The 13,961-nt window shown below is 42.4% G+C and overlaps 1 protein-coding gene across 1 annotated transcript in view; it reads left to right on the forward strand.

The window, feature by feature from the left end:
- Positions 1-675: 675 nt before the first annotated feature.
- Positions 676-13,961, forward strand: part of CAPZA2 (capping actin protein of muscle Z-line subunit alpha 2) — a 32,056-nt gene continuing 18,770 nt past the window's right edge. Inside the window, exon 1 of the mRNA XM_062609614.1 lies at positions 676-790. Within this exon, the coding sequence (XP_062465598.1) occupies positions 752-790 (39 nt within the window). The 5' untranslated portion in view covers positions 676-751. The remainder of the gene's footprint in view (positions 791-13,961) is intronic.

Here is a 13,961-nt window from a genome sequence, read left to right on the forward strand (position 1 = left end):
ACATGGTTTAGTGGTGGACTTGTTAGTCCTGTGATAAAGGTTGGACTGTGATCTCAAAGGTCTTTTCCAACCTAGCTGATTCTGTGAAATTTCCAATCTATTTCTGCATTTCCTCGCAGGGACCAGGCTCTTTTTCCATGTCCAGCCTCCTACAGTACAAATCATTTCACACAATCTATTTCCTTGGTCTCCCTTGCTGGTGCCAAAGCAAACTTTTCTAGAGTCTCTCCCATCACACGGCCGAGTGCTCCCTCCAGCCGTGCGGCACTGACCCGCACTGAGCATGCGGCTAAGGGGTGTGTGACAGCTAGCCGGTTTTAACTGTCTGCTCAGCCTTTCCGTGATCTCACTTAAATGCCCGATTTCGCTATTAGAACACAGATGGTAACCTCCACCGTTCATCCGCAGGCGACCTGAGGGGCGCTACGGACCCTGCCGCCCTGCTCCTGCCGCGACACCCAGCCACCGGCTGCGACCGCCTCTTCTCCCGGGCAACCACCGCCACAAGTAACAGCGCACGGGCACGGGCACGGGCACGGGCACGGGCACGGGCACGGGCACGGGCACGGGCACGGGCACGGGCACCGGCGGGAAGGCTCCGCCCCTCACCCGCCACCACGCTCCCACGCTTCACAGGGCAAACCCCCATCTTGCGCATGCGCAGAGGCGCCCCTCCCTGGCGAGTGGCGAGGAGCGCCCCGCCCTTCCTGCGAGGAGGAGCCGGGGGTGGCGGGCGGAGGCAGACGGGAAGATGGCGGACTTGGAGGAGCAGTTGTCCGACGAGGAGAAGGTAAGGCTGGGTGGGGATGTTGCCCGAGCCGGGTTGCCCGTCTGTTCTCCCGGGCCGCTGAGCCGGGAGACCGTGGGGCCAGCCCGCCTCTCGCCCCGCGGTTCGTGTTTTTTTACCGTCGCCGCGCGGTCGGGCCTGTCAGTGAGGGGGGGCGGTCAGAGGGTCCGCGAGGAGGCAGGGGGAGGGCTGGCCCGGGCGCATCTCTCGCCGCTCCTTGTACGGTGCGGGCCCTACGCGGGGCGGGGCCCGGTGCCCGGTGAAGGCGGTGGCCCTTTTCTGCCGGCTCCCCGCTGCCGCCGCGCACGGCCAGTGCGTGCTGCCTGGTGTGTGGCGGTGGGAAGAGGGAGAAGGGGCGCGGAAGGACTCTCCCCTCCGCTTCCCCAGCAGCCACTTCCCGTTTCCGAGGCGCCGTGCCCGTGCGAGCCGGCCGCTCCGCAGCACCAGCCCGGCCCTGCTCTTAGAGGGGCTCCGCGCTGCGGCCCTGGTCATCGTCTCGCGGTTCACCCCGCAGGGTCCCGGAGTAGGTGGGATGCGGGAGGTTTAGGGGAGGGGAGACGTGGGGATGAGGAGGGCTGTTTTACTTCCTATTAAGAGACAGTAACTGGGGAAGTGTAAGGTCAAGGAGCAGAGGGTCAGAATTTAACGAGATGTGCGTGTAATCTCTTTTTATGCCAGTTGGAAACGTCTTAAATCTAAGACAGATTTTTTCCAGAAAAATCACACAAGGAGCAGGGTGTTTGGTAAGACCTCAGTTATCAGTGGGTTTTGGTCTTCCTCTGTTGGATCCAGCTCCATGACAGCTGCTTGTTTAGGAGCTAGGGTGTGGTGGTGTGTGTGCATGGTGCTAGTGTGCTGTCATGTCTTTATGTAACACACAGTATTATTCATTTTTTACTAAAAAAAAATGTAGGGTTTCATCACTCTGGAAGCAGTGAGATGACTTAAATGTAGGAGACATTGATAAATGATGTTTGAAACTTCTTTGAGATTAGAAGAATGCCTCATATGTCTCAGGGGTTACAATAAAGCAGATTTTCTGCAGGTTTGAGGTTAACAGGACCCTATTTTAGAGCTAGAGATGCACTGATATGCCAAGATGCATACCACCAGGATCTTACTGTCTTTTTTTCCAAGAGGCTTTAAGACTGTGTCCTCCTTTGCTTAACTTGCATTCATACAACACCTATAAGTAGTCAGGTAATCAAGAAGTATATGTGGTAATCCATGATTCTTAGCCCTTTATAGAAAATACAAGCAACACAAATCCAGTGTGTTGTTCCTGCATCGTATGCATGAAAATACTTAGATTACAATTATCTTGGCATCACTGAATGGTTGAGGGTGGAAGGGACTTCTGGAGTTTATTTTCCCCAAGTCCCCTGCTCAAGCAGGGTCATCTAGAACAGGCTGCCCAGGGCTATGTGCAGATGGCTTTTGGAAATCTCCAGGGATGGGGACTCCACAACCTTCCTGGGCTATCTGTGCCAATGCTTGGTCACCCTTGCAGTAATAAAGTGTCCGCTGATGCCCAGAGGGCACCTCCTATGTTTCATTTTGTGCCTGGTTTATTTGTCCTGTCAAATAATAAAAGGTAGAATCACAGCTATATCTTGCCGCTGTATAATCTGGGAAGCTCTGCTGTGCTTTTGTGACTGATGGAATTAAGTTTTGAACTTTCTTCTGTCCATTATTTGCAGTTTTTCTTTTTTTCCCAGACCTTCTAGAGACTTCCTGCCTTGGTATAACTGAATAGAATCAGCACTCTTCCATTGTACATTTAAATTGATTCATTTGCTTCAGTCCCGTATAAAATTGATTGTCCTATATGAGTGGAATTTTGCAAGCCTGGCAGTATATTTTATTGGCTGATAAAGCAAAGACGGATAGCACTGCAAACTCTTGGAAAAGTAGGCAAATATCTATGCAGATCTTCTAATGCCCTAAGATTTTAATTTTGGTACATTTAAATTGTGCTATCACTTTACATTAAAAATGTTGTCTCAAACATACTGAGCTAAAACAAAAAAAAGGTGGATAGCATTTGAAAAGCATTCCCTTCTCACCCATCCGGTTGGGATTATAAATAATGTTTGTCTTCATCTATTCCTACATTTCATTTTCACAGGGGATAAATCACATTGTTCCTTCGTATACTTTTCTCCCATGAAAATCCCATGGAACTGATAGTATTGAAAGCTGATTGAGGTGGTGGTGGTGGTATAGTTTTGTAGGTAATTTCAGATGTGGGTAGTTTTGCATAACTGGGACACTGGTTAAACCTGCAGAAATTCAAGGAGGAAAGAAGGTGAGCAAATAACTTTTTTTCTTTTTTTCCTCCTTTTTGAAGTAATAATACTGCTGTAAAAGAATAAATAAGTAGGAGATCAAGTGATGCAATGATACAAATTCTGAACAGTTTTCAATTCACATCTTGATTCATGTATAGTAAATAGATTTAAGTGTTGCAAAGGCAGTAAGCAATTCCATTTATAGCAGCTATGCCTTCCTGTTGCTATCTAGTAGTCAGTTTGGGATGGCTGTATTTAGCTCTAACATAATTCAGGTTTAAAACTTGCAGTGTTTAGCATAGTTGAGAGTACAGAAAAGGCATGAACTGGTAGTGGCAAACAGAGGGTTGCAGTTTGGGTAAGGAAGTTTTAAAACCAAGGAAGGAGAAGAGCCAGTTTACAAAAAGAAGGTGGTTTCAGTATGCAAGGTTGCATAACTGGTTTAGAACCCAGTCTTGCTCCTTAGATTCACATTTTAGCTTGAGATTTTTGAAACTTTGCTTATCTTTCAGTGATGACAGCATGAGGATAAATTTGAGAAAGCTCTTTTTTAAAAAAAAAACCTGAGAGCTATTTGTAGTAATTATGGCATTAAGATTTGTGTACATCCAAAGGTACAAAGTTGGGCCATTACCAGTGAAAGTTACTGGATTTAGCATTCAGTACCAGGGATTTTCCAGTGCTAAAACCAGCTTTTGTGAGATACATTGTTCCATAGTCACTTTATTCATGTAGGTCACTGAAAGTTCAGAAGCTTTTAAATAGGTGGAATAACATAAGATTGTTTGCTTTAGCCTATAAATAAAAATGAGGTGTGAGAGGTGGAAATCTTGAGGCCCTGAACTCTTACAGGAGATAGCAGTGGGAGGTCATTACTTCTGCACCCTTCCTATGCGTAGTGCATCTTCCTTAAGTTTTAAGTGCAACACCTATTTATTTATCCAGCATATTTGAAGTAGTTTTGTTAAAGTCTAGTAATCATTTTTTGCAGTTTAATTTTATTCAAGTTTCTGTGGAAATTGTTTTCCTACCTGTGGCTGCATCAAAGTAATTAAGTGCATGTAAAAATGTATTTAATGAGTGTATTAGTGTGAATATAAAAGCTGTAATTTATCTATATGAATTTAGGCAATGATTAGCAGAAGGTACTGATTTTGATGTGAAAGTTGCATTTACTAATGTAAATATTAATTAACAAACAGCAGTGCAAATGCAAAACAGGATTAAAACTATTTAAATCCTAAAACCAGTGTTCTGCAGTGGGTTTTTGGTGCATAGGAGTTAAATAGCTGTGTTGATATCAATATAAAGCCTGAGAAAATTGAGACGCCTTCGGGGAGGAAAGGAGAGAATCCTTGTAGGAAAAGATAACACATCTGTCTCTTTTAGTGCAAAGTTAGCTCCTGCATTCTTTCAAATGCTGAGGCTACGAATATGGGAATTGTCAAACATTATCTTAAAAAAAAAGATAAGAAAGGGACCACATATTTCTTTCAGTAAGGTTATCTCTTGGTAGTTCCACTTGTTCAGGAAGGTGGGATTTAACAGTAGGTCTTGCTAATTACAGAGCTTACTGTAATTAGAGCAAAACTTCTCTCCTGATGTGGAAGCAGTCCCATTTGTGAAAATGAGCCAGCACTGCTTCCAAGTATTTCCTGGTGCACTGGGTAACTTTGCAACTTCTTGAATTACATGTCAAAGCCTACAAATCAAAGTAATAAAGGTGGATGTCTTACACCAACAAACTCTGCAGTGTAGTTTTGACACATTGTTTAAAGAACAATTGTTTCTTTAGTCACTGTTTTGAGATGAAAAGTCTATGCCAGTAAAATGTGCTCTCTCATGTGAGTAACTTTGTCTTTAACATGTAATACATTGACAGGAGATTGCACTTGCACGTACAAGCTCACCAGTGTGGGAGGTTCGGGTGTTTTCTTAATGCAAACAAACTTTTTTTCTGCTTTGGAAGTATTAGCTGATTTTCTTTGAACAAAACAAAAAAAAAAACCAAAAAACAAAAACCCCACAAAACAGGCAGACCAAAAAAAAAACCAACCAAAACTTTTCAAAAATCTCTACGTTTTAAAGCAGTGCATGTTCTCAAAATCATTCATTTTTGAAAAATCTCAAATTCTGACCTCTAGAATTGCCCTGGATGAGACTTCAAGACCATATATGACTAGAAGCAGAATGTGTTGGAGTAGAAGCAGGATTTTAAAAGCCTTTTCTGGGTATAATTGCACTGTAACCTATAAGGTAAAGTTTTGCAAGTGTCCTTAATGTTCTTTCATCAGTATGCATTTTGTTTTCTATTTAAAAGTGCAGCTTTGCAAGTGTATCTAACAGGAGGAACTTGTGGGCTCTCTGATTCTTGTTTATATTTAAATTCAATATGGAACTGGAAATGCTGTTGCAAGTTCCAGTGAAAGATTGAAAAACCTTTAATACTTAAATGTGTAATAACTCAGTTACAGTTAAGCATATTTGCTGTTTGAATTGCTGCATAATAAAGCTATGAAAGTTAACTTTTTTTCCACAAGTGAAATGTGACAGAAGTTGTGTGGAAGGAATTCTTTTTAGATAAGTGAGGTTAAACTCAGTACTTACACTTGATAACATTTTGAGGAAATTCTCTAATAAAAATAAGGAAGTTGGGAATGCTTCTCAGGCTGACATCTAATTTTGAGTACAGCAGTTCTACCAAGATTTAAGGTTTTTAATGTACATGCTGGCATAGCATAGTGCGTTTTCTTGAGTTAGGAATTATTTTTTTTTTTTTTTTAAAACAAAGGCATCAATGGCCTTGAGATTGAAGGAGAGAAATTTTAATCACTTTGTGAAATTATAGAAATGTTCAATGATATCTGAGAAATATACTGTGTACTGTTATAGCTGGAAATAATAACTTCATTTATTTGTAGAGTTGTACAGGCTGGAAGAAATTTCTTGAGGTAATTTGAATGCAGCTTTGTCAAAGCAGGCCAACTTAGATCAGGTTGCTTAGGGACTTACTCTTTCACCTTTGGGTATTTCCAAGGATGGAGACTCCACAGGCTCCTCTAGGTAACATGTTGCAATATTTGACTACTTCCATGGTCAGAAACTTTTCCTAATGTGGAAATATTGCAACTTGTGTCCTGTGTTGCTTTTCTTTGTTCACCTCCATATAGAACTATAATGCAATGCAAATATGTCTGCCATTTCTGTTAGTTAAAAATTATTATCTGAAGCTTGAAGATGGAGACAAATGAAACCTGTTATTCTGAGTATGAGATCAGTGATTTCTAAAGTTGTAGTTCATATATTCTTTTTTTTTTACTAATACTTTGAGGAAATTATGTACTTTTTGTGGATTATGACTTTTACCATGTCATGGAGTATTTGTAATGTGGTGGCACCTCAAGACCGTCAAAACCCTGTTCTTGCAGGCTTTGTGCTTGCAGAACTTTGTGGAAGCTTGCTACCCAGGAAACCATATTGTTTAAGTAGATAAGAGAAACAAACTGAACAAACATGAGCTGGCAGTGTGCACTAGCAACCCAGAAAGCCAACTGTATCCTGGGCTGCATCAAAAGGAGTGTGACCAGCAGGTCGAAGGAGGTGATCCTGCCCCTCTGCTCTTGTGAGACCTCACTTGGAGTATTGTGTACAGTTCTGGTGTCCTCAGCATAAAAAGGACATGGAACTGTTGGAGCAAGTCCAGAGGAGGGTCATGAGGATGATCAAGGGGCTGGAGCACCTCCCGTATGAAGACAGGCTGAGAAAGTTGGGGCTGTTCAGCCTGGAGAAGAGAAGGCTGCGTGGAGACCTCGTGGCAGTCTTCCAGTATCTGAAGGGAACCTACAAGGATGCTGGGGATGGACTCTTCATTAGGGACTGTAGCGGCAGGATAAGGGGTAACGGGTTAAAACTTAAACAGGGAAAGTTTAGATTGGGTATAAGGAAGAAATTCTTTCCTGTTAGGGTGGTGAGGCACTGGAATGGTTTGCCAGGGGAGGTTGTGAATGCTTCATCGCTGGCGGTGTTCAAGGCCAGGTTGGACGGAGCCTTGAGTGACATGGTTTAGCGCAAGGTGTCCCTGCTCATGGCAGGGGGGTTGAAACTAGATGATCTTAAGGTCTTTTCCAACACTAACTATTCTATGATTCTATGAAAAATAAATAAGGCAATATAACAAGTTACTGGCAAATCCAGTAGTGAAACCAGAAACAATAATTTGTGATAAATAAGGTTCTGTTGCTCACCAACAGTCATAAAACTACAGTTCTGCTATGAAAGAGCCTCCTTGGTTGATTTGAATGTTGGCAGTCAAAAAGGAGTGCGATAAGGATTTTAACCACATTACTGAGCAAATCAGTGTGTTTTTGTTGGGCAGCACTGTGTAATACTTCTAGTTTCTGCAAGCAGGGTGTAAAGGACTTTGAACTGTTCATGTAGAAATGAAAGGAAATTTTTCAGCATATGGAAATTATTTAAATTGAGTAAAAAGCTTCTGAAATGTAAAATATTTCAAATATTTTTACTTGACAGAAGGCATTAAAACTTTCAAGCTAATTCTGTCTTCAAGAGAGAATTTAAGACACTAAAATGTGGGGGGAGGAGGCGTACCTTTAGCGTGTCACCTTATTCTGTGAATTTTCTTAGAGTTGTTGCAATGGTTTGGGTTGGAAGGGACCTTAAAGATCACCTGGTTCCCACTCCCCTCCTGTGGGCAAGGACACCTTCTACTAGAGCAGGTTGGTCAAAGCCCCATCTCACTTAGCCTTTTAATAAAGGCATTTTTCATAGAGCAAGCTCTCATACTGTTCCTTTTCTTCCCCTGCTGCTGTTGAATCCAGGCTTGATGTCCAGTATTTAAAGAGTGACTACAAAGAGGGTGTAAACTCCCTTTTTCATAGGGAGTCACATAGAAAAGAGATAGGGTAATGTGCACAACTTACTACTGGGAGATTCCAGCTAGAACAAGAGGAAAATTTTTCCCAATGAGAACAATCAGCCATTGGAATTGTCTCTCCAGGGAAGTGGTGGTTTCCCCAGTGCTGGACTCTTGAGATTCAGCTGGACAGGGTGCTGGGACATCTTAAGTCATGCTTTGCCGAAAAAGATTGGACCAGATGATCCTTGAGGGACCTTCCAACCTGGTGTTGTATGGTTCTATGAATTATAAATAATGATCTTGAAGTAGTAAGAAGGATCATTTTAAATTTATTTTTTTTTTTTTTAGTTAAGCCCAAGTAATTAGTTTCTAGTTATTACTCAAGTAGCCCACATTACTTTCCCATTCCTCTTTGCTGCCTGTATCTGGTGCAGTGACTTTCAGAAGTCCCCTTTTGGGGTTGTTTGATTTTTATTTATTTATTTATTTATCCTTCATTTTAATATGATGTGATGTATAAAGCTATTTTAAGATGGAGACTTTTAAGATGGATATTTAGATACACTGCTGCTGAAAGGCCCTACAGTGAAGTAGTCAGCACCTTTCAAAGTGGTTGTTTTTGTAAAAATAAATCTCATTATCCAAGCCAGTTCTTCAGGTAGAAAGAACGCAGCTAGAATACCTCACACTGTGTAAGAATTACTTTTTGCACCACTATTAAGTGCTGGTACTGTTACATACTTCCAAATACTTGTGTTTTCCTGAATTATTTTTAATACACACATTGCAGTTGCAGTGCAGCTTCAGGCATAGCTATGAAGGAAATGCCTGTTCAAAGCCATACGTGTGGAATGTGCCCCTCCTTTCCTGTGCTACAGAACCACATTTCTGCAGTGTTTTCTTCCTCAGCTCTCCCAGAAGCAGAAGTTAGTTGAATACTACCATGCATTTTTTTTTCAGTTGAGTTTGGTAGGAAAGCAGTTGCAATGCTATTTTTTTATACTGATTCCCTCTCAACCAGAGTCATTGCCTTTGCTCTGTATTTGTGTGAGATGCTACATGTTTTGGGATGATTCTTCAATATTTGAAATGATACCCATGGATATGGGTGAGGTTTCATGGGATGCTGAGAAGACAGATTGCTGCTGACATGGGGTAATCACTTTCTCACATGAAAAACAACAAGATGGTTGGTGACAGCCAGCATGGCTTCACTAAGGGGAAATCCTGCCTGGCCAATTTGTTGGCCTTCTATGATGGGGCTACAGAACTGATGGACAGGGGTAGAGCAGTTGACGTCATCTACCTGGATTTGTGCAAAGCATTTGACACTGCCCTGCATGGACATCCTTGTCTCTAAATTGGAGAGACATCAATTTGATAGGTGGACCACTCAGTGGATGAAGAACTGGCTGGATGGCTGCATGCAGAGAGTTGTGGTCAATGGCTTAATGTCCAGTTGGAGACCAGTAACGAGTGGTGTCCCTCAGGGATCAGTGTTGGGACTGATCTTGTTCAACATCTTTGTCGCTGACATGGACAGTGGGATTGAGTGCGCCCTCAGCAAGTTTGCCGATGACACCAAGCTGTGTGGTTCGGTTGACAGGCTGGAGGGAAGGAATGCCATCCAGAGGGACTTTGACACACTTGTGAGGTGGGCTGATGCCAACCTTATGAAGTTTAACCAAGCCAAGTGCGAGGTCCTACACCTGGGTCGGAGCAATCCCAGGCACAGCTTGGGCAGAGAAGAGATTGAGAGCAGCCCTGCAGAGAACGACTTGGGGGTGTTGGTTGATGAGAAAATGAATGTGAGCCGGCGGTGTGTGCTTGCCGCCCAGGAAGCCAACCGTATCCTGGGCTGCATCAAAAGGAGTGTGACCAGCAGGTTGAAGGAGGTGACCCTGCCCCTCTACTCTGCTCTTGTGAGACCTCACTTGGAGTGTTGTGTGCAGTTCTGGTGTCCTCAACATAAAAAGGACATGGAACTGTTGAAACAAGTCCAGAGGAGGGCCACGAGGATGATCAGGGGACTGGAGCACCTCCTGTATGAAGACAGGCTGAGAAAGTTGGGGCTGTTCAGCCTGGAGAAGAGAAGGCTGCGTGGAGACCTCATAGCAGCCTTCTAGTATCTGAAGGGAGCCTATAAAGATGCTGGGGATGGACTCTTCGTTAGGGACTGTAGTGATGGGACAAGGGCTAACGGGTTAAAACTTAAACAGGGGAAGTTTAGATTGGATATAAGGAAGAAGTTCTTTCCTGTTAGGGTGGTGAGGCACTGGAATGGTTACCCAAGGAAGCTGTGAATGCTTCATCCCTGGCGGTGTTCAGGGCCAGGTTGGGTGGAGCCTTGGGTGGCATGGTTTAGTGTGAGGTGTCCCTGCCCATAGCAAGGGGGTTGGAACTGGATGATCTCAAGGTCCTTTCCAACCCTAACTGTTCTATGATTCTGTATACTTTCTCAGTGTTTGTCTGGCTGTTTGAAGGCTTATTCACATCACTAAGCTGTTAGCAGCAAGAAGGAATACTTCCTTTAGCTCTTTTCATAAGTGAATTGGTTGCTATGTTCCTGCCACCTTCTAAATATATTCTTCAGCTAGATCAGTTTGCTTCTCTAGATGCTTACAAAATATATGAGCACTGGTGATAGAAAGGAGTTTGTAAAAACGGATCACAGGGCTTTTAGGAACAGCAAGGAGATTAGGCCTTTTGGTGGCAGCAGCAGCATAGTAGCAGGTCAGTTTATGCCATTTAGGAAACACCACCAGCTTGTTTTTAAAGGATGTATTGTAGCTGCTGGTGTAACATCCTGGGAAGTATCTAACTTAAGAATTTAATGGGCAATTGGAGCTGGTAGTACCAAGTATCTGCCTGCCTATGGAAAGGGAAAAACAACGACTTTTTTTTTTTAAAAAAACTGCGGGGTTTGCAAACTCAAAATCTGTTAATGTTTGCAGTACTGACATCAATCACTGTATCTTGCAAATGATTGCACCTTACGCTGTGTTCCTTGATGTGCTACATCAATATGTGTCAATACAAAGTTGATTTTTGACTGGTAGAAGACATCAGAGCAGTTTTGTTCTTCATTAGAAGACAGAGCTGCATATTGAAAACAGCATCTCAGCTTACTCAAAACATGAGTTTGAATCAAACTTGGAGCTCTATACACCACTGTCTTGTCCGGAACTCTATACACCACTGTCTTGTCCGGTATTACTGCCTTGTCCAGTATTACTCCATATGGTACACACAGGATACCAAAATGACTTGCATGTTATTGAGTATGAATTCCAGGGTCTTGAGAGAACAGGAACTTACCTAGTTTGAATAAGGCTTCACTATGTTAATATTTCTGTAACTACAGGCTGTGCCTGTAGCTACCCATAAATAGAGTTCAGTGGGTCAAGACCAAGCTATTTGTTTAGCTGCCTGTAGAAAGGCTTCCTGAACGAGCAGGAACTACAGCAGAAGGCACGGCTCTGGGAATAGGGCTCTCTGGGTTCTTCACTGCTCCTAGAGTAAAAGCAAAAAGCCCCCTTCTCCTAAAAGTGGTCTCTCATCTACTTTTTTGCCAAACATAGGTTCCTGTGAGTGGAGATTTCTTTTACAAGAAAGAAATGGTGCTCTCAGAAATCCAGAATAGACTTTGTAGCAGCCTTCCAATATCTAAAGGGAGTGCTGCAAGAAATCTGGAGAGGAACCTTTTTTAAAGGACGGGTAGTGACAGGACAAGGGGTATGGCTTTAAATTGAAAGAGTGTAGCTTTAAATCAGGTATTAGGAAGAATTTTTTTAGTATGAGGGTGGTGAGGCACTGGAACAGGTTGCCCAGAAAGACTGGCTGCCCCATCCATGGAAGTGTTCAAAGCCAGGTTGGACAGGACTTTGACCAACCTGGTCTAGTAGAAGTTGTCCTTGCCCACAGCAGGGGGGTTGAAGCCAGAGGATCTTTAAGGTCCCTTGCAACCCAAATTATTCAATGATTGTGTGATATATAAAGCTTTTCTCCTGCTCTAGCACTTTATATAATCACTGTGGTAAAAGTAACTCTTTTTTTGTCCCTGCGATTAGCAACAAAGATGTCTTTGAGTGGAAATTTACTGTGGAGGTCTTATGTTACTTCTCTCTCCCTGTTCTCAAATTTTAATGCAGTTTTTTAGGTGAAAAGGGCTTTTAATATCTCCTTCACTATTGCATTTTTATTGCTTTGGAACAGTAAACTTTAACCTGTTATTGAGTGTAGAGGAAGGGTGGGTCTCCCTGCCACAAGGAGTTTATGGCTGAACTTGAAATAAGTGATGCGTAGCAAGGAGTAAGGGCAAAGTATGTGGTTTCACAGCGTCTTGCATACCAGCAAGTTTTTGCTGTGCAGCAGCGTGGCAGTTGATTGAAGGAGGAGACTGTCAGAGCCCTGGCAAATACAGCTGTACCTCAGTAAAATTAAAAGGGAGAAAAGAAAAAGGGGAAGGGAGGTGGGGGAGGTGAGAGGGGGAAAGCTACCTTAAGTTTTAATGTCTCTCTTGTTGCTAGGTGTACCCTAGCTGATTATCAGGAGCAAGTATGTAGTAGTGGAGCTGACTGGGTGGCGTTGGGGGAGCCCCTGTGCTTCAGCTAGGCTGTGTCCATGACCATATTTAGGCACATAGAGCTCAGAAGGTTGGGCTTTTTCAAGCAGTGTCAGTTCCGATGTACCAGGAACAGGAAGAGTAGTCTGGGGCATGTGCAGTCACTGTGTGTAACTTCTTTAAAATAAAACAAACTTTAGAATGTCTCAGACTGGACAAGACTGAAAAAGAAGTAGGATTTCTCTGTCTATCTGGTAGATGTCATGCTTTGAGAGAAATTGTATTGTGCAATAAAGGCAGAAGCATGAAAACAAGGTGGATTTAGCGTAACTGACACCTTTCTGTATATTGCTACCTCTGTGCTTGTGTAATCTGAAAACTGCAAATACTGTAGTAACTGAGTGTAAGCATTTGTTGATAGACCAGTTGTCTAGCAGAATGAAGTTAGGCATTATTATGCCTGGTATCCATGCTCATCTCGTACAACAAACATGCCCTTTTGTCTTTCACTAAGCTTCTCAGACTGAATTTTTGCCTTATTTGAAATAGTTTATAAAATCAGAAAGCTTGTAACTGATGTGATGGGAAGCGTTTGGCATCACTTGAGTTGAGAAAGTAAATCTCAGTAGTTCTTACTTGTATCAGACTTCCATTGAAGTGAGACTGTGACTGGTGTAAATGTGAAAATTGGATAAAGAGAAACCCTGCAGTGGGGAATGCTTCTCTTCTCAATGTTCAGAGATTTATTTTTTTTTTTATTTTATAACTGCCTCTCGGCTTCCTTATGATTTGTGCAAATTAATGTGCAAACCTGGATGAAGTCACATTTCATTAAAATGTATTTAGATTAATTTTATGCTTTCAACGAATTTAATATAGTAAATGTGCAATTGTTGTTGTAAAAGCTGTTAGCAAGACCTGGTTTTTGTGAGCCACTGTTGATCAAATGTTCTGGGTTAGTGAACTCTGAATTGTATAGTTTCTTGCAAGCAGCTCTGCAGACATTTAACTGAAAACGGTGTCTGTAAATCAAATCTTGGAAACTACATCAATAAAACACTGTCTTAAAATTTAGGTGGTGTTTTGGGAGTAACTACAGTAATAGTAAGTGGAGAAACTTCAGGTGTTTTCTCAGTCTTTTGAGTTTTTAAAGGAATACTCAACTGTAACCTCCTTTTCTGTTACTTGCCATTACATTTCATAAGGTTCTCATACTGTGTGTGAAGGTGCATTTCTCTTCACTGAAAAGTTTTTGTCATTTAGACTTTCAAAATATTATGTTGTTTCTGTTTTGACTTGCTCAGGTCTATTCTAATCAATTTTTAAGTCTTATTATATTGAATAACCAACATTGGTTTCAACTATAATGCATCTTATTGATGTGTTTTCTTGAACATGTGTGTTCTTCAACAGTTCTCAGCAAAAAAAATTTCCTATCTCGAC

The sequence above is a fragment of the Pezoporus occidentalis genome, unplaced genomic scaffold (genome assembly GCF_034315485.1).
Source record: "Pezoporus occidentalis ecotype Australia unplaced genomic scaffold, CSIRO_AGI_Poc_V1 ctg14, whole genome shotgun sequence".
Classification (NCBI taxonomy): Eukaryota; Metazoa; Chordata; class Aves; order Psittaciformes; family Psittacidae; genus Pezoporus; species Pezoporus occidentalis.